Source organism: Argopecten irradians, chromosome 1 (genome assembly GCF_041381155.1).
Source record: "Argopecten irradians isolate NY chromosome 1, Ai_NY, whole genome shotgun sequence".
NCBI lineage: Eukaryota > Metazoa > Mollusca > Bivalvia > Pectinida > Pectinidae > Argopecten > Argopecten irradians.
This window is the reverse complement of record NC_091134.1, coordinates 1,946,595-1,973,228: the sequence shown is the minus strand read 5'-3', so window position 1 is coordinate 1,973,228 and position 26,634 is coordinate 1,946,595. Positions and strand designations below refer to the sequence as shown.

At 34.4% G+C, this 26,634-nt stretch overlaps 1 protein-coding gene across 1 annotated transcript; it reads right to left on the bottom strand.

Moving 5' to 3' along the window:
- On the bottom strand, positions 1 to 26,297 carry LOC138314878 (receptor-transporting protein 3-like). The gene is made up of 4 exons (XM_069255481.1): positions 25,321 to 26,297; positions 11,088 to 11,232; positions 2,909 to 3,079; positions 1 to 2,551 (listed from the first exon to the last, which is right to left on the bottom strand). Exons 1-4 carry the CDS (start codon positions 25,680 to 25,682, stop codon positions 2,387 to 2,389), a joined length of 843 nt encoding a protein of 280 aa, XP_069111582.1. The 5' UTR covers positions 25,683 to 26,297; the 3' UTR covers positions 1 to 2,386.
- Positions 26,298 to 26,634: the final 337 nt, after the last annotated feature.

Sequence of the window (26,634 nt, the reverse complement as noted above, 5' to 3'; positions counted from 1 at the left end):
TTTTAAATGCTTGAAAGATTTTATTCAATTCAAATAGACAATATAAAATTGATATTGCAAACATACAATCAAACAAATATGTGCTTAAAACTTCACATTAGCACGTAAATAAAGATGTGATGCATTTACATATTTAAATTGTTAGCACTATATTCACTTTTCATTAATTAAGTTTTGAGAAAATAGAAATGAAGTTTGTCCCCCATCAAATTTTTTTTGGCTAAAAGCAGCCTTTTGTGATTGCAGTTAATATTACATTTGCTTGATCTGAATCAAAAATTCAATTTTACCCATTTCTTCATAATGTTCAAGACATTTGCTTTTAATATATTAAAATTTTTTAGACACAATTTATAATAGATGAATACCAAGAAATTTTGATTGAACATTGATTGACTATCTATGTGAAATCTAATACAATAGTTTGATACTTGTGAAAAAAGGCAGAGTTTTGTATCACAACTAGACATTTAAACAGGTCTATGATACAGAACAAACTTAATGAGCAATTATATACTGGGTCTCGGTACCAACAACCTTCAAATGTGCCTTAGTTTATTTCGTTGACGTGTCCTTTTTGACGTTCAAAAATACAAATATTTAGAAAATAAAGCATTTTGTATTATTAGAAATAAATAATTCGTAAAAACAACATTAGGGATGATAATCCCAATGAAAACAAGGCTTTGATACAAGACCCACTATGATATGACATAACCAGAATTTGACAGTAGGTTTATTTTCAATAAGACCTCTACTGCGATTTAAAACAATAAAAATAACGCACACACAAGTAATATACATATATAATGGAAATATATTATGATATATAATAAATTTATGTACAAATAAGGCACAATTTAATTTCAAGCAGAAACATATATTCTTAAAAATATCGTGATATGATAATTTGAATTTGATAAAACTTTAGAAAAAAATCTTAATTTGTATATATTGCATTTGTTATCTTATACTTTATAAAATTATGTGTGGTTTTTATTTACCACAAAATGTTTTTAGAAAAAGGATTAAAAAAGTGATTTCTTGAAAAATTCGATAAAAAATTCCTAACCATTTTGAATTAGTAATTTTCATGCCGTCTTCATCTTTATTTGATCGTATTTGGTATTACGTAGAAATTACAAAAAAGATAAATTAAATAACTGATACTGAGATATGGGACTTGAATCAAAATACTGTTTTAAACCTGTAGATATAATACCGTTTTAACACTGGGGAGTGCAGGTGTGTTGTGGCAATCATACAATACTAAAGGAAGGTAATATATATATATATATAATTATCGCCATTTTCTTGTTCATTAACCTGGTTCTGTCAAGGTATGAGTAAAATAAATGACACCTGCATTGACGTTACAATAGGTTCATTACAAATATATATACAATTTCAATAATGAGACAACTTATAAATACATGTGTATATAACATGTGATGTTTTTCTCGCAGTCAAATGAGATATTTTGTATAGACTACGTATTTGGCATGTGGTATTATTTCAAATCATTTTAATTTGGCTAGTATTGTGAAAAGAAAGCATTTAATTTAAAATCATTTTTCCGATAAAGATATTGCAATTTTAACGGATATATAAACACATTTATCTCAGAATATGGCTTATATGATATTATAAAGTTAGTATTAGTTTAAACATGAAAATAAAAGCTATTTTTATCATAAACATACTATGTACAAATATAAATGCACAGTTACATAAAAAACGCAAAGTTATGCTTATTAAAATCAAATGCTGGCAAAAGTATTAGTGACCATACTGTACAGTTTGCACCATATACATCATCATCATGTTTATATCTATTTTGCAAACTTAGTATATCAGCTTATTGAGCTTCGCTCGCAAATTAAGAGACAATGCCATTTTGGTAGAACAATAGCAAAAATGCTGAATTTATGTTCTGCAGATCTAGTCATAAGAAAAAAAGCAATATGATGATTCATGTATGACCATTGCCTTGTAATGTACGCTGAACACAATTTATGAAGCTTTTAATTATTCTAAACTAAACATGTCAATCGAGAACAACAATCTCTTATGCACATTTTGTGCAGAACTAAACATTTAACAATACAAGGAATTTTAAAATATACATGCAAAACATACAATTTAGAATTAAAAAAAAACACTGAGCACACAATTGCTACTAAAACAGCACATTGTTTTTTTTCAAATAATGATATTATGTCATCACATCTAACAACAAATGTTCGACAGTAAAGCTTTCATCGTTTCATTGGTCACCGTATCGTCTGTTCGCTTCTCGCTTCCAGGCACGGTCTATGTTTTAGTAGGTGGTAAAACAGAGTTACCTCGCTTGATATGCTTGTATCCGTTACAGATGGCGTTGTTCTCACGAAAAAGACCATTCCTCCCGACACAGACCCTCTTTACAGGCCTGGCACAGCTCCGCATTGTGTTGGTTCCTTGGCTTCCCCGCTCGTCGGTCTATCCGTAGGGGTGGTCGTATAAATCCATAATATATCTGACCCACTCGGTTATACACGTTGCCGAGGACCTAAAAGTATACACAGACAATGTAGGGACACAATTAGAAGATAAAAAAACACAAAATATAAATCATCGACACCTGTTTATTTCACTAACTTGTAGCTTAAAACAAACTGTTTTAACTTGTTTACACATTTGTTCATTCAAACTGTAATAAGACGATTAAAAGTCTAGATGCATCGACATCTATAAAACAAATGAACTAGCCCCGATTTCTCGAAACACGTGTGCAGACCTAAATTAAATTTTTTTTGTCCTTACGTAACTTATATGAAATTTTATGACTAATGTCAGTTTTTGACTTAGGTTTGTTTCGAGTAATCAGGGCCTGATTTCGTAAGAATGCATGCGCGACTATCGTTACCTTGACAACCTCCTCCGGGTACCACATCGCGTGTTCATATGTTCCATTTTTACACCTCTGGCATTGCTGACCGTACAACTTAAACATGACGTAACCCGTGTTTGTAACGTAGTTAAGTTGGAACCAAAATATCACTCGGCCCTTCATCGAGGTCCATCCATGTCCGCAACTCTGTAGGATAAAACAAAACATAAAAATCATTGAGCTCCATCCGTGTACATGCCTTTTAAGACGGGAACAAAACAAATTGTTAAAGTCTATGGTTGTTAAAAGTTTAGCCAAATGAAATATTTATCAATTTGGAATCCATCCATGCCTCTTATTCTCTGGCATGAAATATAGTCCGTTTGAGTGTCCTTCATGACTGTCGATACATTTAAATTGGACCATAATCGAAAATAAGAAATAAAGTTATCAATTCGTTTGAATGTCTTTCATGACTGTTGATACATTTAAATTGGACCATAATCGGAAATAAGAATTGAATGTTATCAATGATACAAAGATACTTTTACGAGAAGATATGTATTATTGCTCTAAACAATGTCCCAATATATCAGTGTCAGATTTTATCTTAAGCGCACAACATACGGCAACATAGACAACTAAATGGATCTCTTTATTTAAAATGGTGAATATATATTACGCCATGTAAACAAACTTTCCGTTTCAAAGTGAGAATATATGGGTGACATTCTCTTCAAGCGCTCGATATCCATTCGGTACAGACATTTCAAGTACGCAGTAAATGAAATGAATCAGTGATATTAGGTGCATAACTAAGGCGAGGTAGACCAATCTCCTGTGATCAGAATCAAAGGGAACTCGCTGTAAGTATACACTTCTTCTAATCATTCAGCGATTCCATACCTTTGTTCCTGCATGCCCTTGTCATCTTTGACATTCACGTTTTTCCTCACGTGATAGGGCAGCATGTGCTTTTTGTGGGACATCGAACTGAGCAAGTGTTTACACAAGCTTTACGACCCCTTATCCAGGCTATCTAAGGTGCCCCTTCTGTCTTAAATATCCCAGCTTTACAAATATTTCAGAGTTTGTCACTTGTCATCAGTGTACCGACTATCATAGTGTATTTTCCTTTCCTTGATACCTTACATTGATCTAATAAATATAACATGCCTAATCGTCATTTTAAGGAAGGTTATTGGTGTTTTTTTCATCTATTATATGTTACTAGAAGTGTAAATTTCACATGTTTGAAATTTGACATGTTTATGCATGAAAAAAACGCAGGTTGAACAACTATCTGTAGTAGTATAAAATATGACCATGTTGACCCTTATTTTCACGTGCGCCGTCATGTCTCATTGTGGCAACAGTTATGTCGGTATGAACAAGATTTTCCATAGGACTGTTGTCAGGATGAATTGGTCGCTTCTACTTAAAGTAAAAGTAAAATGTTAAAGGCAAATGGCAATTTTTTAAATCATGGCGATGATTTTTGTAACTTATCAAAATTAATCGAGATAAAGTTGGTCTCGATGAACCTTATCATATCACCGTGTGACATTATGCCCAGAAGTCTCCATGAATTATATCAATGATGATGGAGACTGCTTGAGACTCTGTGAAACACTGTAGACTGAAAGTCCGTGCCAGGTGACTACGCAACCTTAGCTCCGAAATTGCAATCGACAGTTTAAGATTTAGTGACGCTAAGCAATGCTTGAGTAGACAGTCCCATTTAGGCCATGAATACAACTAAAGTCATACATATAATATCTTAATTAAGGTAAGCGAACAACTATGGGTCATTTAAGGACGACTGCCCCTATATGTGGTGTCTTAAGTGTGTGAGGTGCGTGTTTTGGAAGGCTGTGGCATATTTGTGTCGTGTGTTTTATAGTCGAAGCTATGCCACTGAAATATGCCGCCGAAGACACCAAGCAAAACATTCCACGCGATAACATTATACTGACAACGGGCGAACCAGTCGTTCTTAGGAACATAAACTACCACTTTCATAGACTTTGGTGTGTCTCGGCCATGGGACAGAATCCAGAGCCTGCATGAGAGGAGCGAGCCCTCAACAGAAGGCGAAAAGTGAGGCGATGTCAAGGAAGACGTAAAGAAGAATAAACTCAACTAGGAAGAAGGGAAAGGAAAATATACTAAACTTAGTCGTCTTTTTCGATCATTCAATAGGGATAGTAGGTGTAATTATTATGTCCTACCTACAAGTAGAAAGTTGTTTTCGTACGAGTATTTTTCGAAATGGTTGTCATTTGTTAATACAACAGTATCACATCACTTCTTCTATCACTCTCAGCACGATTAAAATATATATACCAAAAGTATGGCATATGTACATTCAACAGAAATCTTTATTTCTAGATGCTAGTCAAAACATGTTTCAAGCACCTGTGGCGATCATTTCTTAGCTAAACTCAATTAAAAATTCAATTAACTCAGGTTAATTAACATTAATGATACGGAAATCTTAAAATGTTTGCTAGTTTAATTAAAAAATTGCTATTTTCACCATTTGTTTACATTTAAATGAAAAACTTTAAAATATTGATTCATCTGATAAATGTGTTTTTACAACCGAAGGCTATCCTAAACTACTGTCGGGTACCCGGTGATGTTCAAGTATTGAGATAGCATGATAGTTTCCTTCATACTTAGGTAATAAAGCAACGCACTACGACTGTTTTCAATCCAAGAAAAAACTCCTCTACATAATGGATGTCCATTACACCGAGTAAATGCTTCGATCTCCATTGCACATTGCACAGATACGATATATGTCGTATTTATCTTACTTTTTATTTCATATATGTTATTGCTGCCTGTATATACTTTTATCTGAATTGGTTTAGTTTATTAGGCTAAATTTCCTATTAAGAGATAGGGTTCATTTAAGGGTAGCCTTGTGCAATGCGTTGTGTGTGTGAATGTTTACATGTTTTGGGAAACTGTGGCATATTCGAGTTGTGGTTTGTGAACGCTAACATGCTTTAAAATCAAAATTATTCAGTCAACCGTAAAAGGATTAGGGTCATTATTCAGTCAACCGTAAAAGGATTAGGGTCATGTATATAAAAAAATAAATGTTTTCATGTTAGGTACTAGAAATTCCGACTTAACAACTCGAAATTTCGAAATAAGTCGAATTTCGAGTTAATATCTCGAAATGTCAAGTTACTAACATGAAAAAAACGAATTTAGTTTTTTATACATGTGGTACTAATCCTCTTCCTTATATATCATATAAATCATAACGGAACAAATAATTGCTGTTTCTCACACAAGATATACTACTATTAGGACTACTGGGCATCATATGGTACAAAAGTATTTAATCTTATGCTAACAATAATAATTTTAAGGCCGAAAAGAAGCCAACTTAAATTATCTGCTTAAAGATAAATATCGATACTTGACATTTCGCAATTTAATTAAAATTCAATTTGTGATGAGCTTAGAAGAAAGTATAAAAGATCGCAATGGATAAACTTTGGGGACGTTTTTTATCATTAATGGGCGATGTAATGATGCGGTGATTTTCTGATGGTATTTAGAGATACCGGACAGTAAAATGTAATAGGAGCTCAAACCACATATCACCGTATCGCAAACAAGCCCTGGCTGTCGACACAGAACACCCATGTGTCCCCGACACACGTGGGATGTAACAAGGGTTGAGAGATGTTACATGACGGCGCTACCAGGTGAGGCTTGAGTAGGCCTCCGAACATTCCTCAGTATGCCACAGTTCAGGCATGTCGTGTGCCGGTTAGTCGACACACGCACTTTGTATGCTAAACAATTTCCCATTGACCATTTTCATTAAATATTGTTTACACTACATATTTTATACAAATACGGATAGCTTTGTTTCCAAAACCTGTTGTTCCATTTCTAAAAGTACTATTTTACCTGTAACTATCACCTTGCCTATTGCAGATATGATTGCATTTTAATAAGAATTAAACACTGCCTAAACCAGCGATACTTTTGTGACGAAAATGTTTTGTATTTCCTGACGGAGGCACTAGGGCTTATATACATTTATCGCTATGACAAAAGACTTTTTATCTGTGATATTATAAATTATTATGAATGAAACCTTGTCTACTTGTTTCGCGACATCGTCAGACTCCCAGTCAGGTCATTGTCTTTTACGAGTTGGTGGCAATTTGAGTAATTTACGCGAGACAGACGTGCTACTTGACACACGTAATGGATTAAGTAGAGGCAGCACACATGTATTCACATGTACTGTAATTTCCTGCTATATATTAGACTAATTGTATAATTTGTTCGCTGTAACCTGGTGTGTCTGAGATATATAAACTTTACAATTAACAGATATGTGTCCGCAAGTTCCTGCTTTATGTTAAAACGTATAATAACCTGCAATGCTACATGTACATTATATACTGTATCATGTATGTATTTATTGTACGAGTCCAGTGTAGAGGACCTCAATCCTGTACTGGAAAATAAACTTAACTTAAACTTAACTTATAATGTAATATTACGTTCATAAACAGCTATGAACGTCGGAGTTTCGAGAGAAATTCCATCGACCTACGCCATGGAGATTGCGATAATCAAAAAAACACATGAAGTCCACGAATCAGAAGATAGGAAAAGTGGCCATAGCAGATCCTATAGCACTTAGTTTATTATTATCTAATATAATTAATTAAAAGATATTTCGCATGGTATTCAATTAGGAATTGGTATCACTAGTTTTAATTCCATAGTAGTTTTGAAATATTTTTGCTTGCTAATTGTGTGAAAGGTAGCGGATTCTCACGAAAAAATGTAACTGAACTGTTCAAATGTCATCATGACATGAAGGGAACGGACAGGTTTAATAATGAGCAAGTGGTGTATCATTAGAATACATGTACTGGCAATTTGTACGAGTGTAAGATATATTAACGAGTCATTCCATCAAACTTTTGAAGAGGATATTCTAAAGTTTTACGCTGAGAATGTTTTGATATTTTTAAATGTAATTAGAAAACACGTTTATGGCCTATTTCACACTAAAACACATTGCTAACCTTTATCACGAATAAGATGTTCAAGGTTGACTAGCTATGTAAAAAACAGCCCGGTACCAATGGTCCCCACTTCTAGAAGAAACACGATACAAAAGACTACCGATTTAATATGCACTCATGCATGTCGTGTAAGTAATGTCTGACCCCATTGCTGACTTTGCTAATTTTAGAATGTATCTTTTACAATAAGTATTATTTTCAACGTTTAATACCATTTCTAAGTAGAAACAGTGCAGACAGTCAACAGAATGTGCAGACAGTCAACAGAATCACCGACCAAAATTAGTGATTATAGAATTCCGAAGATTTAAGGGTTTTGTACGCTTCACGATAACAATGGCGACTCGTGCTCATTACTGAAGATAACAAAAATCACCACTCTTTAATGACAACAAACAATACATAGCGGTGTGTCCAACACAATCTCATCTTTGAGGTAAAACTTAGACCTGTCTTTTTGTGCAATTACTCACAAATCGACATCCAATGATGGTTTTGTTCTAGTTAGCACACGTTAATATTTTTGCCCATTTGACTCTGTGACCTTGAACCTCGGGAGGCAAGAGAGTGGCTACAGTATATAATCAAGCAGCAAGTCAAAATTATGTTGACAACAAGTCAACCAGTTGTTCTGCTCCCGTTATAACGAGTGCTAAATTTATATAGACTATTGTGTGTCACAGCCAGGGGACATAACCAATACCTTTCCTCCCAAATTTATTCCCCTTTGGTGCCAAATTCCATGGAGGACAGCTCTTGAAAAACCTAACAAGTATATATAATGACTTTCACCTGAAACAATCGGTGTCTCTGTATTCTGTTCCCAATTCAGTTATTGCTGTGTGAATCAGTGTCGCCTTGTAATTTACAACATCACATTTTATACACCGGCTGTTGTTACTAGATCGTAAAACCCCGTCCAGATACAGGGTGATATGGTGATATGGAAATCAACATTTAATTAGTTGTATTATACATTTATGAATACACAGTTGAAGTAAACGTTGTTTCGAAATAGCAGACATTTCATTCGCTAGGTGTTAAAATATCACAGATTTATCATGTACTGCTTGGCACAATAGTGTGAGCGTGCGTGATTTGACTATATGATGTACCCGTTTCACGTTACCATGGGAACAAAACAGAAGCTACGTCATGCGATCCTATCTTTATCTTCTGTGGGGTCACAGGTCAAGGCCAGTACTTATGCTTGATAGGCGTAACGTGTAATCCGTGTTTATTGTCATACTATAACACAAGAAATGGATGAAGTACTTATTTATCTTTTTTCTTTAGCACTCAGAAATAATTTACGATCAGCTTAGTTTTGACTGCGACATGGAACATTTTCGGACATTTTTTTTATTCTAATTTTCTAAAAAACGAAATTATATAAATATCAATGAGAGGTAGTGTCAAAGTAATTGTAATTACCAATTAGACATGGCAGGAGAGAAAGAGAGAAAGTAAGAACAGAGAGGCTGAGTTTGTTATAGGGACCGCAGAATCAAACCAAAAATAGATTCCTGGAAATCCCCTTTTGCGTACAAGATTTCATAGAGAGGTGAATGTTTCGGAGCCTGCTGATTGGGTATCAGGCGCATTAGTTTCAAATGTTTAATGTGTGGGTTGGGCAATACATGTAGATGTAAAGTATATAAAGAAGTTTTAAAATTCTGTCAAGTGTGTGTCTGACAGGGGGAGGTAATCAACATTGGAAATTCATGAATATTTTGTTGAATTCCGTATTGTAGCAGTAAAGATGACAGCGAGAAGGGGAGGATATAATTTAGGGTACTTGTTGATTGCATTAAAGAAATAGAGATTCAATAAAATGAAAAAAACCAACCTTACTCTATGTATTAATGGATTGATTAACTTTGTATAAAGAAATAAACTTTTTTATCAACAAAATTTCAAAACTAGAAACTAAAGACATATGAAACATCAATAACCTGTTTTTCATAATGTTATATAAATTCTTAACTGTTGTGTGATTTCTTGAAATTATTTTTCGTATAAGTGTATATGACCGGTATAAATCTACATTGAGATTATGTTTACATAAAACTACGCATTCTTATCATGTTGAATGTATATACAGTTAGTGGCAGGAAGCTAGAACTCTGGAGAAAAAAAATCGGCGACCTTCGGAAAGTAGTTTGCGGCACACTGTTCATTTATTTGTACAATTTTTATGAACAAGCGACATTAAGTTTAATTTTTTTTAACTTTTCGTATGTTGTCTGAATATCTTTCCTAAAGTCTTTCGAAAGTTATAAACAGTAGGTTATGTAAATACCTTTATGAGTAGGACACAGTGATAAATTAACAAATCAAGCATGGATAGATATTTTGGTTAACAACTGCCTGAAAATATCATAAAATCACGATATACTTAAGTAATATCACTCATTTTATTCGGTCCATTCATTCAGAAAAGTCGTTCTTCAGTAACGACTATCTAAATGCATTATCTTCGTGTAATCTTAACGATGAAAAACTTGTTTTGTATATTTTCAAGGTCATTGTGCAAGCCTTATCTAACATTGGCCTAGTTAATCCTGTACCTCTGAGCTTAGGTCATTTTCTAGGACGATTAATTATTTTTTTCCTTTAGCATTAAGTCCCATAAACAGGTCGTTCGGTTTTGTTCGCTTCGTCTTTTGTTCGATTTGTTAGTACGCTTAACAGCCCTAACGATGTCCATTTTTAGGTTCATTGCCATTTTGCCAACATACATTTAATTGACTTCTAACTAAACTATATCATATTTCCCGTCAATAAATAGAAAGATCAACAATCAACATAGTTAAGCTGACCTAGCATAGAAAACATGTCACTTTTACCAGAATTGTGATTGATCTCTCTTAGTATTGTCATCTTCGTCTGTCAGGTTGTCATCCGTAACCCTTATTTTAAACATGTATTAGATGACGTCCATCAAAGAAAATCACTAATGCCGGTAGAGTTAAGTCATATGTGGTATGACCGAGTTCTATGTATCTTTGTGAAAGGCTTTGAAATACATGTACATTTATTATCTTATTTTGATGTTCCGTTGTTTACATGGGTAGTTTCGTAAAACCAGTTTCTTCAATTATTAATCATTAAAAGCCTTTGTCTTCTAATCTTACCTGACACGAAAATCGAACTTTGGCACTGTCTTTGAATGTCCTCCATCTATCATTGGGCGGGTTGAAGGTGGGCACAAGGTACCACATGTGAGGGAAATATTGACTAAAAAGACGATCGAATTCCCCATGCCATACCAACTCCATCCTGGAAAAAATAAAATACGTTTGTTTTACTTCTAAATAATCACATGTATTTATTTCTTAAGATTGAACATAATATAAAAAATCAACAGGAAAAAGCATCATTTGTTATTGGTCAGTTTTAATAACTACATAAATATTAACTGCTTGTTATGATAAGATTTTTATTTTATAATTTGCCCTTTGCATGATTTTTATTTTCACTGCCTTACGGTATTTTGTGGATTTTTAACGTTCAAATGGGTTAATCACAAACTTATCATAAATTAACGATTGTGCCTGATTTATCTTTTGTGCAGGAGATACCATCAAAACTCATCACATTTGCCACTCTGACACTGCATCTCTAATTAGTTTATTATCATAAAACTGATAAGCGAGCAAAGAAATTATTAAAAATAAAATTAATCTACTTGCATATATTTACTTGCGGCTATATTTTCCTGATACATCATCTTGTGTTATGGAACATGTAATAGGACAGAGGGCCTATTATGTGGTACTGTACGATACAAAACAGTTCTTCACCATTAAAAAGCACACAATTAACAGCGCAAATTCTGTAACTATTATAAATGGCTTGTTATACATACATTCAAATTTAATTTTCGTAAGTCGCATCTACAGTCAAATTGAAGTGAAGCATATATCATACAAAATAATCGGGCTGAACTATTTAGGTGTCATATATCATAATGCGGAAATATCCATAGGAATGATCTCGGCCTTATATCAATATCAGATCAAACTTAAATGGTCTGTCCTGGACATTGACATAACCTGACCACTTTAGAAATTTACTAACGTAAAGGCATTGGATTAGGTTCGTTATAAGGGTTATCAAACACATATAACGTAGTGAGATCCATCTCCGTTGTAAATAAATTGATAACGTTAAATATTTGCCTAATTAATTATTAAAAAGCGAATAATATCATCTAATATCGTCGTAATACCAAAAATCTAATTTAGTTTGATTAAAATTGATCTACATGTAACGAAAACACTGGCGCCATGCAATGTTATAAATACCACAATACATTTTAGGATTTGTTGTGTAAGACATTCTGTTAATACACTCTAAGTCTCTGCCATAAACTATTCTATCTAGCTACACTTTATACGAAAGACAATTCAATGCCTTCTAAGTAGAATGTAAAACTGTATATGATTAACATAACACTCCGCTCTATTGTGTTTGATGAAGAGTTTTCCCCATCGAAATATCAAGAGCAGCATTTATAACCTGTTACACACATAAATATCAAGTAATAAAACACAAATTTATATGTATTTGTGATACCAAACATCTGCTTCATCTAGGATAATTATGCTGGCCAACGCAGGGAGTGTCACAATGTTGATTTCATAACGATTAGTATCGATTTTTCAAGTGAAAATATGTTACTTTCCTTCCGAATGGCGTTTATGATGGAGTGACAGCCAGGTAAATTAAAATATCCTCTGTCGTTTAAAGAGGTCTTATTTTAACTTGTTCATTTTTGCTCCAGACTAAACGTTCTATATGCTATTTCGTAGACGGATGTTACCTATGTGGTAAAACCACTGTTTAATGTGGGATTCGTAGGTTGTTATGGTAACCATGAAGTGACATAAGGAAAGCCTTTGACTGTGACGTTGAAATTCCTCTAAGTATAGGTCTTGAAAGTCGTGTGATGAAAATCATTTCATATTTATTTTTAATGAGTTCCTATGACTCATTTTGAAAAAAATGCTTATAATTGATTTTCATTGTGCTACTATATAATACGCCTAGCTACTACAGTAATATCGGTCCAGCAATACCATACATTATAAAAATATACAGTAGGTACAATTTGATCAGAAATATCATTCTATCGGTTTCTATCTTTCCACTTTGTATACGGCGTGTTATGTGCTACAGTATACCTGTTTACAGCACTTTGGTAAAGGGTTGTACATATGTCGTTTGTTTTTTGCTAAATTGATGCTGGGATGCTCGACAGTCAATGGCGATATTCGCAAATACAATGTAGATACATCTACAATAGATAAATTCACAAGAAAATGACGGGTATGGCTAATTGTGCTGACGACAACGTGTGTAATCACATTAATAATGACACTCGAGGGCTTTTAATTACTCACGGTGTAAATGACGCCAAAACATGACGACAACAGAAGCTTCCAAAGCTCTGAGTGGATGGTTACTATATGACGACGAATCAGTATTTATTTATCACTAATTCAAGCATTTAATTCGTCATGTCGCCGAGTTGATTTTGTTTGTTTTATTAATTAACGTCCTATAAACAGCTATGGTCATGTAAGGACGGCCTCCCGTGTATGCGATGTGTTGCATGTATGTTGTACGAGGTGCGTGTTTTGGGAGACTGCGATATATTCATGTTGTGTATTCTTATATAGTGGAACTGTTGCCTAGTCAGTGCTATATCAGGGGACAAAACCAAGAGACTTCCGAATAGTCCAGTTGATTAAATCACCTAAACAGAACAGTCGCAAAGTTCGGTTTGATCCGTACTTTAGAGGTGAAAAAGTACTCATATACCAGTATATCTCTATATTTAGGTCACAATTTCCTTGTCATAAGGGTCCTGCAATTGTTTTAATATGTTACGTGTTAAACTTCTTGTGCCGCAGTTCTCTCCGGATCAGGTTGTCATTTACTTGCTTATAGTAAGGTTATTTTTTTCAACCGTAGTTGACTTTGAAATAGGGATCAGTGCATTGTGTTGATGATATACGATAAGGTGTGACGAGCCCGAAATCCACATATAAAAGAGAAATACATGCAAATATTTGTACAATTATATTGTTATGCGTTACATCATTCTTTTAAGTCTTTTGGAAGAAGCCAAGCGCGCTTAGATCATACTTAGGTTTCAGTAACTACAACCGAATACTACAGTAACATTATACATGATTGTCAAATATCATAGTTGTTTTAACTTTTGATTGGGGTTTTTCTTACGTCAGATTTATAATTTTCAAATTAAATAACATCTGATATTCACATATTTATGCAGATTTAGAGCATCCCAGCTGTGTACGACAATAGATGTATAAATCACAGGCATACGAAACATAAAGCTTCTATAGAACGGATATAAGGATCGGAAAACACTCATTTGAATCTCTCTAAATCTACTCAACTGCTTCATCACTCGAGCTGGACGCGCGTAATCTTTTTGTAATCATGAATGCATTCTTAAATTATGCTTATTTCGGAATCAGATTTGTTACTTTGTGAACAGATACGAAATACCGACATGTCATAGATGATTAACTGGAGTAAACCTTATATAATACTTTTTACTTCAACGTCTGCCACATTGTAATCAAATGTTAACGACATGAATGGATACATCGATAAGAATCATAGGGTTTGCTGCACTGAAAACAATCTTTTTATGTCGCTTTCTTTTTAATTCTAAACTAATTTTTTTAGTTATTATGAACTTTTATTATAGTAAAAAGAAAATCTGACAAAAGAAATCAATGAATAGTTTACCTATACCAGGTAAAGATTAAAGAAAATCCTTGCGTATTGCAAATAGAGTCGACACATATTTTGAATAATCGAATATCGGAATCAGTCATCGATATTTATATGTTATTTCAAGTGTGATGAGAATATTGTTACTTCCAAAATAACTAAGATATATAATATGCCTGGAAATATAGATATAAGATACCTGCAATATACTAAGTTACGACGAAAAGCGTTTATGACTCCATTCAAGAGCGTTAAATACCGTAAGTGAAATTCTATTGAATTATTGCCAAGGTTAATATGCTCAGAAGACATACTGTTTAACTATAGTAAGGCAGGTCGGCATTGAACCGTAGTATACGATCATGACTCCGTCACGAAGTAAAGTTAACATGTATCTAAAACTCACATACATTAAACCTGACTAAACACCCCTAGGTCGGCTGTAAATTGGTGTGATGGACGTTTGATATGCATTAAGGAATTTCTAGTGTACAACAGACTATCGACATGTACAGGAGTCCATTTCGTTGGTGGTAATGGCCATAAAAACCCTGAGTTTTGGTCTCTTTATCTGGTTCGATTGGGAGGTGTTGAAGCGCATCTAAATAATGTTCTACCCGGAGATACACAGTTAACCATGAAATGTCAATACACCCTAAGGCTAAAGATGTTATAACTATCTTCAGGTATAGTTTGTATTATAAACAAACTTTGCATCTTCAAGAGGCGATTTCTTGCAACATATCAAACCCTGAAATGTTTATTTTGTATTCGTATGGGTATTTGCTTTTTGATGGTTATGTCACATATGATGCATATGATACTTTGATTAAGAGTACCGATCGAAAGCTAAGCCGATAATTTTCAGCAAGAGCCAAACTTTCCACTGCAATTGTGGGGCTTTCCAGTTTGTTATTTTGTCGTGTTGCTTAATTTCATAAACACAATTTTTAGTAGATCAATAGCATAGTAAGTTAAATATATTGATCAAGTCCTGTTCAACCATTTTTATTGTTTCAATATTGTCCCCCGGAACACCTAAACTGACTCTAAAATCCATGTTTTTATTCTCATCAGGACCGTCATGATTGCTTCCTGGGTTAAGGGACACTTCTGCTGACCCAGAAACCCCTTTCGAACCTCGCAGCTCCTGTGAGAACAATCACGCCCCACAAGTGGATGTCTGCTTACAATAAGTCAATAAAACCGAAGGGAAATTGTCAGTTAACATGTTAATATTTAGTTAGTCACTGGAGATGCAAACTCGTGACACGAATTGAAATTAGAAAATAAGCAGGGTTACAAGAGACATCCCTGCAGCCTCTATTGAACAATATCCAATTAGTTTCAGCATATATTACTCAGGCTTTGCGTTCAAAGTTTCTTGTCTGTTCGACGTACGTATATGTATGTATTTTTTTCTGAGGAATTGAATTTGTGTAAGAAACAAAAACCATAGTAACTACCGTTGAATGTTTTTATTAAAAATCAAGTACATTTTAAGAACCTTTTTTGAACTATAATAATAATCATATTTCAAAGTAGTCACAACGTGATTATCTATAATAACAAATCACAAAGTTGTTTATGGGCTTATCTCGGCGACATATATACATATGTGAATACCGGTGTTAACAAATTAGGCATTATTTTACTACGCCTGGTCAGAAAGGATAACTGTATTAAAATTATAATTGAGCATGAGACCGTCAAATCCATAGCTCTACGTGTAATCACTTAACTAGTGTTTATAACACTTCTTTTTGTAGCTAGTGTCTCTAGGAGGCGGTACTAAACAGTGCGAGGTAGATATTACATTTCAAGGTAGATATGAAATGTTAAATGTATCATTAGACGGGTGACCAGTAACCATAACCTATGGTAAGTCGATAGACACTTCAAACGTCTGTACAGACTGAATACGTCACGGGTATTGTTCCTTTAGATAGGCTATATCAATTTGTGTCACATTAATCTGTAGACACAACCTGTCCCTGTATACATTCCCACATGTAGAACAGGGATGGAATACCTTCTTTGCATACTTAAGTTTTATTTTCAGCTTCATTAGTTGTATGCATACTTAAGGTTTATTTTCAGCTTCATTAGTTGTATTAAAAATTCTAATATATATATGGTTAAGAAATTAAACCCCGTGCGATTAATCTTTCTTCTCACGTAATTTAGTCTTTTGGAATCCGACCTTGAAACGGGATAATGTTTTTGGTTTTTTCACCTGAGTATTATATAATGATAATTGTATTTATGTTTGTATTGTTATATTGACGAAACATACTTTATCGGTGGTGACCTGCTCTGGTGATATACTAAGTATAATAGTTGTATACGGTGCCTCAATTGCATGCTAGGAGGAAACGACTAACATACATTTCCTCCTTGGTTTTTATTTACTAACTGGTATACGTGATGTTTTCATCTGAATAGAGTATTCGTTCTTGATGGGTGTTTATTAGTCTCCCTGTTTGAGACATATTGAAGCCAGGAGATATTAACCACACACACATGGAAAAATGGCAGAGAGAGTAAAGATGTGCATGAAAGATAATTTTATATTTATTCATATCTCATTATTATGTGATTCAAAATAAATGTAAAACTGATGCATTTTTGTTTATTGTTTGATATAATAAAAATGACATTTATAAAGCCGCACACAGCATATTACATAATGGAAATGCTATCCTGTTTTTTTGACGGTAACTGTTAATATAACAATATGAAAACCAAGAACTATTTTAGTTATCGATAGTAGTTTTGACCTTTGACGTTCTGAGCTGTATCAATCACTATGTGATCTGAGTTTTATCTCCGATTAACTAAAGGGAATTCAAGTAATTGTACGTAATCATATATGAGAATAACGCTGACTATTGACTCATGAGGATGCATTATTTGTATATTACATTGGAAAAAATATCTTTAAATAAATTCAAATCATCTTCGTTTCTAAATACAATAAATTTAATTTTACTGAAGTTTCGCAAATTCATAAGTTCCCTAATGTTGGCCTCCTAGATGTCGTGCATGTAATGAGAGCCGTTTGGTATTTATGTTTTTTGCAAACTTTTGTGAATTCATTATCAAAGCAGGTCGTTGATGAAGCGATATCATCCTTTGTGAGTATAGGAGTTAGTAGGAGATATCATCAGTGTTAGAGAATAGCTAGCATATTTATAAATGTATGAAGAATATTTATGTTATAAATGACAAGAGATCAGATTCACTCTACAAAAGGTCTTCTTGGGAAAATCGACGACGATGAATTTGTTCTGTCGCAGTTAAGTTCAGGAACACGAACACAAAATAGCGCGTGGAGGGATATCACTTCTTTAAGTAACCATAGCAGGTACTATATTTTCGCTTTCACTTGATCAGCTGTGCGTTTCACTAAGAAAACGGTTCCGGTTTACGAAGAAATATGTCACGCCACATTATTTAATCGAACTCAAATATGCCCTTAAATTGGTTGCATGAAGTGATTATTATATCAATAATATTAATATAATATTTATGATATAAAATTGTAAAGTATTGTAATTTATGGTCGCCATTCTAGCTATGCCTGTGTATTCAGGAGCTGCTTATTGGTGTTGTGTTTGTGTTACAGTGCTAGCCCAATGAAAACACCCTATTGAAGGAAAACAATAAGCAGATAAATAAATCCTGTTATCAGTATCCCTTTGTGTCAATCACTAGGCAGAAACTACCGTTTTACTGCAATTCAGCATGTTTCCCTGGTTACGTAATCAAGCGTCTTCGTGACGAGGACGAACATTTAACTAATTAAAGGTAAATGCGATTCTATTTGAAGAAGTGATCTCTCACGATTTTACTGGAAATTCAGTAAACCTACAATTTTCCATAGAAAATAGAAGTCTATTGCAATAATTGAAAAACATGCCGATACAAAACAAGGTCACACGTAAGATGATACAGATTTCTGTCTGTTGGAAATGCCTATCAGAATCACAAAGAATGAGGCATTCGATGACTTTACAATCCTGTTGCTATTTTTTTATCATATGTATTCTATTTTATCTTGTCTGTTCTATGCTTTAGATATGTATCACATGACTTCAACGTGTTCGCTGATAATGTGTAAATAACGGTTTATCAGATTTCAAAAACAAGGCATAAGATATGAATGATTATCTCCGATGAATGAACTTAACTTAAAGTGTATTCAGAATATCAAATAGACAATGGTGGTAACATCAACACGTCTTGTGGTTCAAGGTTCGGTTTCCTAGATTTATTAATTCAGTATGACAGAAACCTACATTTATGTATTGAAATATGTGTATGGTGTATAAATGAATGAGGCACGCACCATTGAGTCAAACATAAATTCAATGTTTGGTTCACTAATTGTTATACACTGTCTCATTAATAATTGTGTTGGACTTAAGTTTTTTTGGTCATGAAACATCATCTTTTTTAAATGGTTTATTTCGTGAATGATGGTTTAACAAACAACAAAGCATTATATACACAACTTTAAATAGTTTGGAAGAAGCTGTTATTCAATATTATATAAGTTTATGTATCTTACCATAAAAGAGAGGGACATAAAACTAAGCGGAGAAGATTTATGTTTAGACTAAGCCGTATAACTAGCTAGATGTGTGTACATATGTAAACTGGGTACATATTCAGAAATACCTAGCAACTACTCGGGTGTGCGAGTCGTGATGGTAAAGTACACTATTCCGGGTAGTGACAGCTATTTTTAAACATTGCTTTTTGTTGACAATCAGGATTATTTAAACATCATGATGATCTCACTTTATGATTAGACGTCGGTTTCGAAATACACTTAAATTTGACTAATGCCTTCACAAATATCAAGATTGAGGGAGCAATTTGGTTCGTGGCTTTCAATAGGATGAGAATACGTCAACTATAAAGATTTTAATATCGATAGTAATTACAAAAATATAAAGAAATAGGTTAACAGCAGGCTGTGAACGTTTTATAATAGGTTATAAATTGATAAAAGTAAACAAGATATATATTTCAGTTCAAGTAAGCATTTATAATTGGTTGCAAATGTATCTTTTAAGAAAAATCCTTGACTTTGTCATCTAAAACAAAGTCAAAATCCTGATGTCAGAGGGCAGAATTAAAAATATATATGCAAAATACCGTTATTAAAAGACTCCTAAACATACTTTACCCAAAAATATAAGTATCTTGTTCCATAAGACTAAGCATTTATCCTTTGGAATCTGAATCAATACCTGAAGTTGCAATATAATTCAAGGTATAACAATCCTATTGTCTAAGTATTAAATGAAATAGTAGAGAGATTAGTATTTTCAGGTAAAGGACAATTACATTTTGTATGGATTAAGATTATCAATTAAAGGTGTATATTTAGCTAGGATAAGATAATTCCTCTTTATTTAACCTATATGTATACTATATATTGCAACTGTCTTCGATATGGTCAGGACGATATACATCTTATAAAGCGTTGTCTCCCTCGTTTACGAAGACTTATCAATTTATTTTCTAATGAAAGTCTACGTCAACTAAACATCACCTTGAATGAAAGAGATTAAATTATTGTATTTCTCAGTTTTGTATAATCTCGAAACTATGGCCATGTTAAATCTGATAATTAGGAATCTTTTATCTCTTGCCTCATTTTGGAAGAACATGAATTTAATTGCACCAGTAATTTAAATAAACTTAATTAAATTGTAACAGTCATATCATGTGTCAAATTAAGATAGAGCAACACTGATTTTGTATTTGTTATGTAAATCTAGGAGAGAAAGTGTCAGACATTGTGCACCTCTCCCTTACCAAACAGTAGTTTCCTCCGACAACCAAAATTAAATAAAAATAATGGATAAGTTATCCTTTTTTCTCTCCTTGAATGTCCTATATCCTGACCTTGAAATAGGTCTATTTATAGCTGGTTTTCCTTAAATATTACGGCTGTCAGTGAATCATAAGTCACGTGCATATCTACATCTCTAATTAATTGAAATACGTTTTTATCAGACAGTGCACTTCCTTACTGAGCATTAAATTCATAGATCAGAGATAAGAAATCAGACTGATTGTCAATGTGTTCACTTAGCATGCGAGGTCATACTACTGCAGTTAGTCATTGCATCACCTAAATAATTATTTTTCACCTTTTTGAGTGACGTGCTGACGTTTCATTTACATAAGTTTTTGACGATACGTTGTCATGTTATAAAGAAACATATATTGTCATGTAAGAAAGAAATATACAAGCTAGGACAGCCGAGATATTTTATCCTTCCCAAAATTATCAATGATGGTTCCTGAAACAGCTTTTACTCCTGGATCAATCCCAATCAGTCATCTGGTACAATTCAAAATAAGTTCATTGATACATATTTTTATGCGACTAGTATATAATTTTTAAAATTATTAAGGCACCAAAATGATGTTTATGTGTCCATCAAAGTTTGCATAAGCCTTCCAAGACATATATATATCCCCACGTCGGAACACGTGGTACACAAGGGATGTCGTCCTTAAATGACCCTGGATGTTAAAAGTGCGTTAAACTTGTTTGTTTGTTTGATTCATTAACGTCCTATTAACAGCTATGGTCATGTAAGGACGGCCTCCCATGTATGCGGAGTGTTGCGTGTATGTTGTGCGAATTGCGTGTTTTTGGGGACTGCGGTATGTTCGTGTTGTGTCTTCTTGTATAGTGGAACTGTTGCCCTTTTTATAATGCTATATCACTGAAGCCTGCCGCCGAAGACACCATGCAACACACCCCACCCGGTCGCATTATACTGACAACGGGCGAACCAGTCGTCCCACTCCCTGTAGGCTGAGCACTAAGCAGGGGCAGAAACTACCACTTTTATAGACTTTGGTGTGTCTCGGCCAGGGGACAGGACCCAGAGTCTTCCTCACAGGGGCGAACGCTCAACCCAAGGCCAAAAGTGAGGCGGTGCCAAGGGAGGCATTAGGAGTGATAAAGTCAGTTAGGAAAACGAGAAAAGATAAGATCCTCAATTTAGTCGCCTTTTACATGTACGAGGAGCAATAGGGGCAGAAGGAACAATTCTAACGTTCGTGCTGCAGGGTCTGTGCGTTAAACCTAATTAATCAAACGTTTACTCAATTATATACATTACAAACGATTTTCAAATGTTTAAGTTTCACAGGAATATCAATTGTAATTCAATAATAACAATTCATGTGTATCATTCTCTCATTGCTAATGACAGATATAAACAGTTTTGTCATGAACTATTCGTTAGAATCAAGGACTACTACGTAGAAACAGCACCATCATGTCGACAGTATACGACGGCGATGCCTCGTCTTACACACAGTCATGTAAATATGAATTTGTAAGTGTTGCTTAGGTACAGCACACAGGGGACGACTTGAGGTCGACAAACGGCTCGACTACTGAATTTCAAACGTAAGGCGACACCTAGGCTTTTTAACGAAGGACAAAGTACGTTACTGGCAGAGGTCAAAGGACAAGCGATGCTGTTTTCACCTTGAATGACTTTGCAAGTGATAGATAAAGCATTAGTTTGGTACAATGACCTTAGTCTGACTTCAAACTTAATCATTGAACTTCACGTTACTTTAACAATAACGATTTATTTCTTTTATATCATACCAATATATGTTAATGTATAATTAATATAAGATAAATCTTTATTTTAAAAGATATTAAAATCAATTGCTGACTTGCCGTAGGCGTCAGTGAAAGTAAGTTGTTTTTTTATAGCGATACATGGCTATTTTCCATCCACATGTAGATATGTATCACTGTATGTCAGGCCCAGCGAAGACATGCAGTTGACGTTACAGCATACGTATTATGCGCCGCGTTAATAATTAGAAAATGACACATACTTTATAATCTGCCTGTAGATTCATTAAGGACGAACCGACAGGGAAATATCATAAATTTACGTTTCTGAATTAATGTTATGCAGCATGTCAAAATGACGACTACGGTGTCCTCCGACTTGTAATGTATTTTTGTTTCGTCGTTTTCATCGTCTTGCCAAGTGTCGGAATGCATGTTTTTGACAGCCAGACAGTAGCATGGCGTAACCCCGGAACTTGCTTAGACAGCGAATTTTGAAACAATGAATTTCGGTCCTATATTTCTTTTAGCCGTTTTTTTTTAATTATTTTCATCCTACTATACTTAAAGGTGAACTTAAATAAACTAAACTTAAAAAAAAAAAAAACAAAAAAAACCCACAAATCTTCACGTACTTGGGATATGAATGGAAAGTCTTGAGTAAAAAAAAAGTTCATTTATAGTTTTGTGTTAAAGTGTTACACCTGACCTGTTCTAGTATAGCTGTATATAGGCTTTATAGCGTATAGTGCTACCTTGTCAGGGTCGTAGATGTGTATAATAACCCTTAAGTGGAATACTCTTGACAGCGAAATAACAGTGTTAGATTAATTAAGTTTTCGTCAAGGCCTGTTGGACATTGATGTAGGGGTTAGTTTGGGTGAGTTTTATCAGTCGTGATGTGTTTGCCACGTGTACAGGACAAAACGATATGCATATTTTATTTTGGTAAAGTAACCTAAATGTCTTACAAGTTTACACATGCATGTGTTATTAATGTGATTTATATAACTATGTGCTATGTCTGCTTTTAACATTAATTGATATGTTTAAATTAACTCGCCTGATTAAAATACATTTTAATTCATTACCTCTTTCTTAAATTAAAACCTTAGACCAGATATTCTGTTAATATTTGTTACAATTATCATAAATATCTGGTAATGCACGGATGGATAGTTTCAAAGTGATTTTTTTCACTAGGTACATTTAAAATAGGAAAAATTAGTTAACTTTGGTTTTAACGTAATTTTAAATAACATGTAATAATATCGTCCACATTTTGTAACGTACCATGGCATCAATCGAAGCTAATTGACGAATGATTTGTTTTTGAGATGTACATAGGTACAATATACATCGGTTTTCCTCATGAAAATAATTTCTATAAAGTCTAGAATATTTGTATTGCCTTCATATATATGCATTATATCCCTTCTGTGTAATAGACAAAAAGAAGAGAATAACGAAGAAAACGTTTGTTTCAGAAGTGCACCCTATCTTAAACCATTGTTTGTGTGAATATCAACACATGATTTCAGAGTGGAGTGCCCTGTCTGTTTCAGCACCTATAGTTAACCTTTATTATGCAGAATCTTAAAAAACATATTTATCTTAATAAATTTGGTAATTTGAAGTTATTGTTGGCCAGTATTTAAAACCAAACACTATAAAGATAAAACAGGTGAAGGCATTGCAGTAGACACCAAATAAGTTATATCAAAATCCTTTGATTTGGTAAATAGAACTGCATAAACTTATAGCTCCATGTAATTTCAGAAGTCGACTGGAGACTACATTGTATTTGTTTTTCAATACGGAGTTATCGCCCTTTGCGTGGTTAAGTGGAGCTAATCCGTATTTCATGTCCATAAATGAGGAAGTAAGTTGAAAAATTACGTTTTGCTATGTACTTGTAAAGAAAATACACAGGTAGTTCCTAGGTACTCAAATGTTACTAAAGGTAAGCGTAACGATGACATACGGGAGCAATAAAGATATTGTACGAGTGCAGACGAATTAGGGCCTTGTCATATATCAGCCCCGTTATCTGTGTGTGCCTACCCTGTGTCAATACCCCTCAAGTAGGGGAGGCTACTTATCCTGGTGATAACATGGACACCCTAAACATGATACCCTTACACGGCAAGCGGGCATGGAGGGAGCACCGAGCAACATCAGTCCTCCAGAAATTAAATTGTATACATGTCTATCTTTTCATACAGTTTTCACACTTGTTGATTGTGTCAGTTGACGCGTATTCGTGTGTCGTCCTTTCTCATGTTAATGCGTACATTTGTACCAACGTGAATAACGTAATAGACAAGTTCAAAAGATTTAAAAGCCACTTAATGCGGATACGTGTTATAAAGGATTAGCAGTTTAAAAAACGTTATTGTCATGCGTTTTGCAATAAACTTTCCTTTTTTTATTTAGATTGAACGTCTGATACACACTGAATTATTGTTTAAACCAAATTAAGTTAATTCAAAACCCGAAAACCAGTAGTGTCAATATTAGCTTGACTAGCTGTTTGCCATAACGGTACATCGTCTGCTGATCGAGTTTAAATATTTGATCATCTCATTATGGGTCCTGTGTTGAAGAAATGTTTACCTGGGTGTAGAATGAGATAAGCATTGTCATCTTTCAACCTGTCATTGCAATGTCAATATTGGTTTAACAAATCCGTCATCGCGAGATAATTATGAGAAATTCTGTTGAGATTTCGGTTCTCGAATCTCAAACAAGGGAATAATCTTGTCATATTTGGTCTAATCACCAAAGAACATCAGCTGATATATGGATAGTGAGTTTTAGAACCTGCTCATGCAAGTCAGAAATACTCGCTTGCAAATGTCGTTATTTTTTCAAACATTAAATTTGAGCATGAACTTATAACATAAATAAACATTTCTAATAATTTTTTAGATTCTTTTGAAGAATTTTAAAAAGTTTACCTTTGAGAAAGTAGAAGTCCAAGGTCTTTGTCCCCATAGTTTATAAGATGCATTATCCCGGGTTGTAATGACATTGGTGCCACAGGGGTTATTGGACTGACCCCCGGGCTACCGGCACTGACCAACTGTCCATTAGTACCATTTAGACCTGGGCTAAGACCCGGGGGTGTCACAACGGGGCTGAGACCGGAGGGACTGACTCCCGGGCTGAGCCCGGGACTGACGGGCTGTTGTGAAAGTTGCGTTGTAATATGTTGTGTAACGCCCTGCGATAGGGGCTGTGTGATCCCTTGACTGAATACCGGGGCCAGGGGCTGTGTCAGCCCCGGATTGATAGGCTGCTGGGTGAGCGTGTAAATCATCGTCTCTGCTAAAGTCGCCGCCAGTTGGACAGTGAAGTTCAATCCACCTCACGGTGAATTGAGTCTGAAAGTATTACGTAACCTTATCCAGGATGTCCCTTACTCCATCAAATACACCTCCTCCAAAAATGCTTTCTCAGAATCCGTCAGTCCAATCGTATAATTCGTTAGTGGAGTATCTCACAAGAATATATTTATAACCTTATCATAAATGTCTTCGTTGTCCTCGATGGAACTGAATTCTGATGGATTTGATCACGAGTGATTTTGGATATAGTATAAATCCTGCCTTGGTTTACCACGTCCACTTCTTATTGATATGACGTAGCTGATGTGTACATGGGTGACAATTTTTTTAAGTAAAGTTTTTATGACTTTCTGTGGTAAACCAAACACGGATATATTGCACAATAGTAGACTCCACGTGTTGACGAATGCAAGGTCCACTTTCTGTTACTGTAGTTTACAGGTAATGCCCTTGTAAACACGTTAACCAGGTAAAACAAAATCTCACAAAAGCTTGAATACAGGCACAGGTATCTTCTGTCTCCTCTGATACCCTTATATTACCTGTGCCGATTTCTCAGGTACGCTTAGGTATATTCGTTCAGGTGAGTTCATTTACTCCAGGTAGGTATATCAAGCCACTGATGCGGTTCCCCGAAGACCTAGCTAGTCGTAGATAAATAAAGTGATGAGTGGCGTATATCGCGACATATAAAGTGGACTCGCTAATTTAAGTACGGCCTGCAAATATTATACGCTGTATTTGCATTCATATTAATTCTTAAATATGATAATTTAGGATTCAGATAATGAATATTCCTCCTGCTTACTCTGCATGCTATTTATAAGCTGTATGCGACATTGCATGGCAGCTGTAACACGTGGCTTGATACGGGCCTAGCTAAATCAGATTTTATTTCAATGAAAATTCAACTATAAATGACTT

Bases quoted from the DNA above. Each gene is read 5' to 3' on its own strand.
- LOC138314878 (XM_069255481.1), bottom strand. From the start codon at position 25,682: ATGATTTACACGCTCACCCAGCAGCCTATCAATCCGGGGCTGACACAG. The intron at 3,080-11,087 runs GTAAGATTAGAA...TTTATCCTACAG, and splicing joins AAGTTCGATTTTCGTGTCAG to AGTTGCGGACATGGATGGAC. The intron at 2,552-2,908 runs GTAACGATAGTC...GTATACTTTTAG, and splicing joins ACCCGGAGGAGGTTGTCAAG to GTCCTCGGCAACGTGTATAA.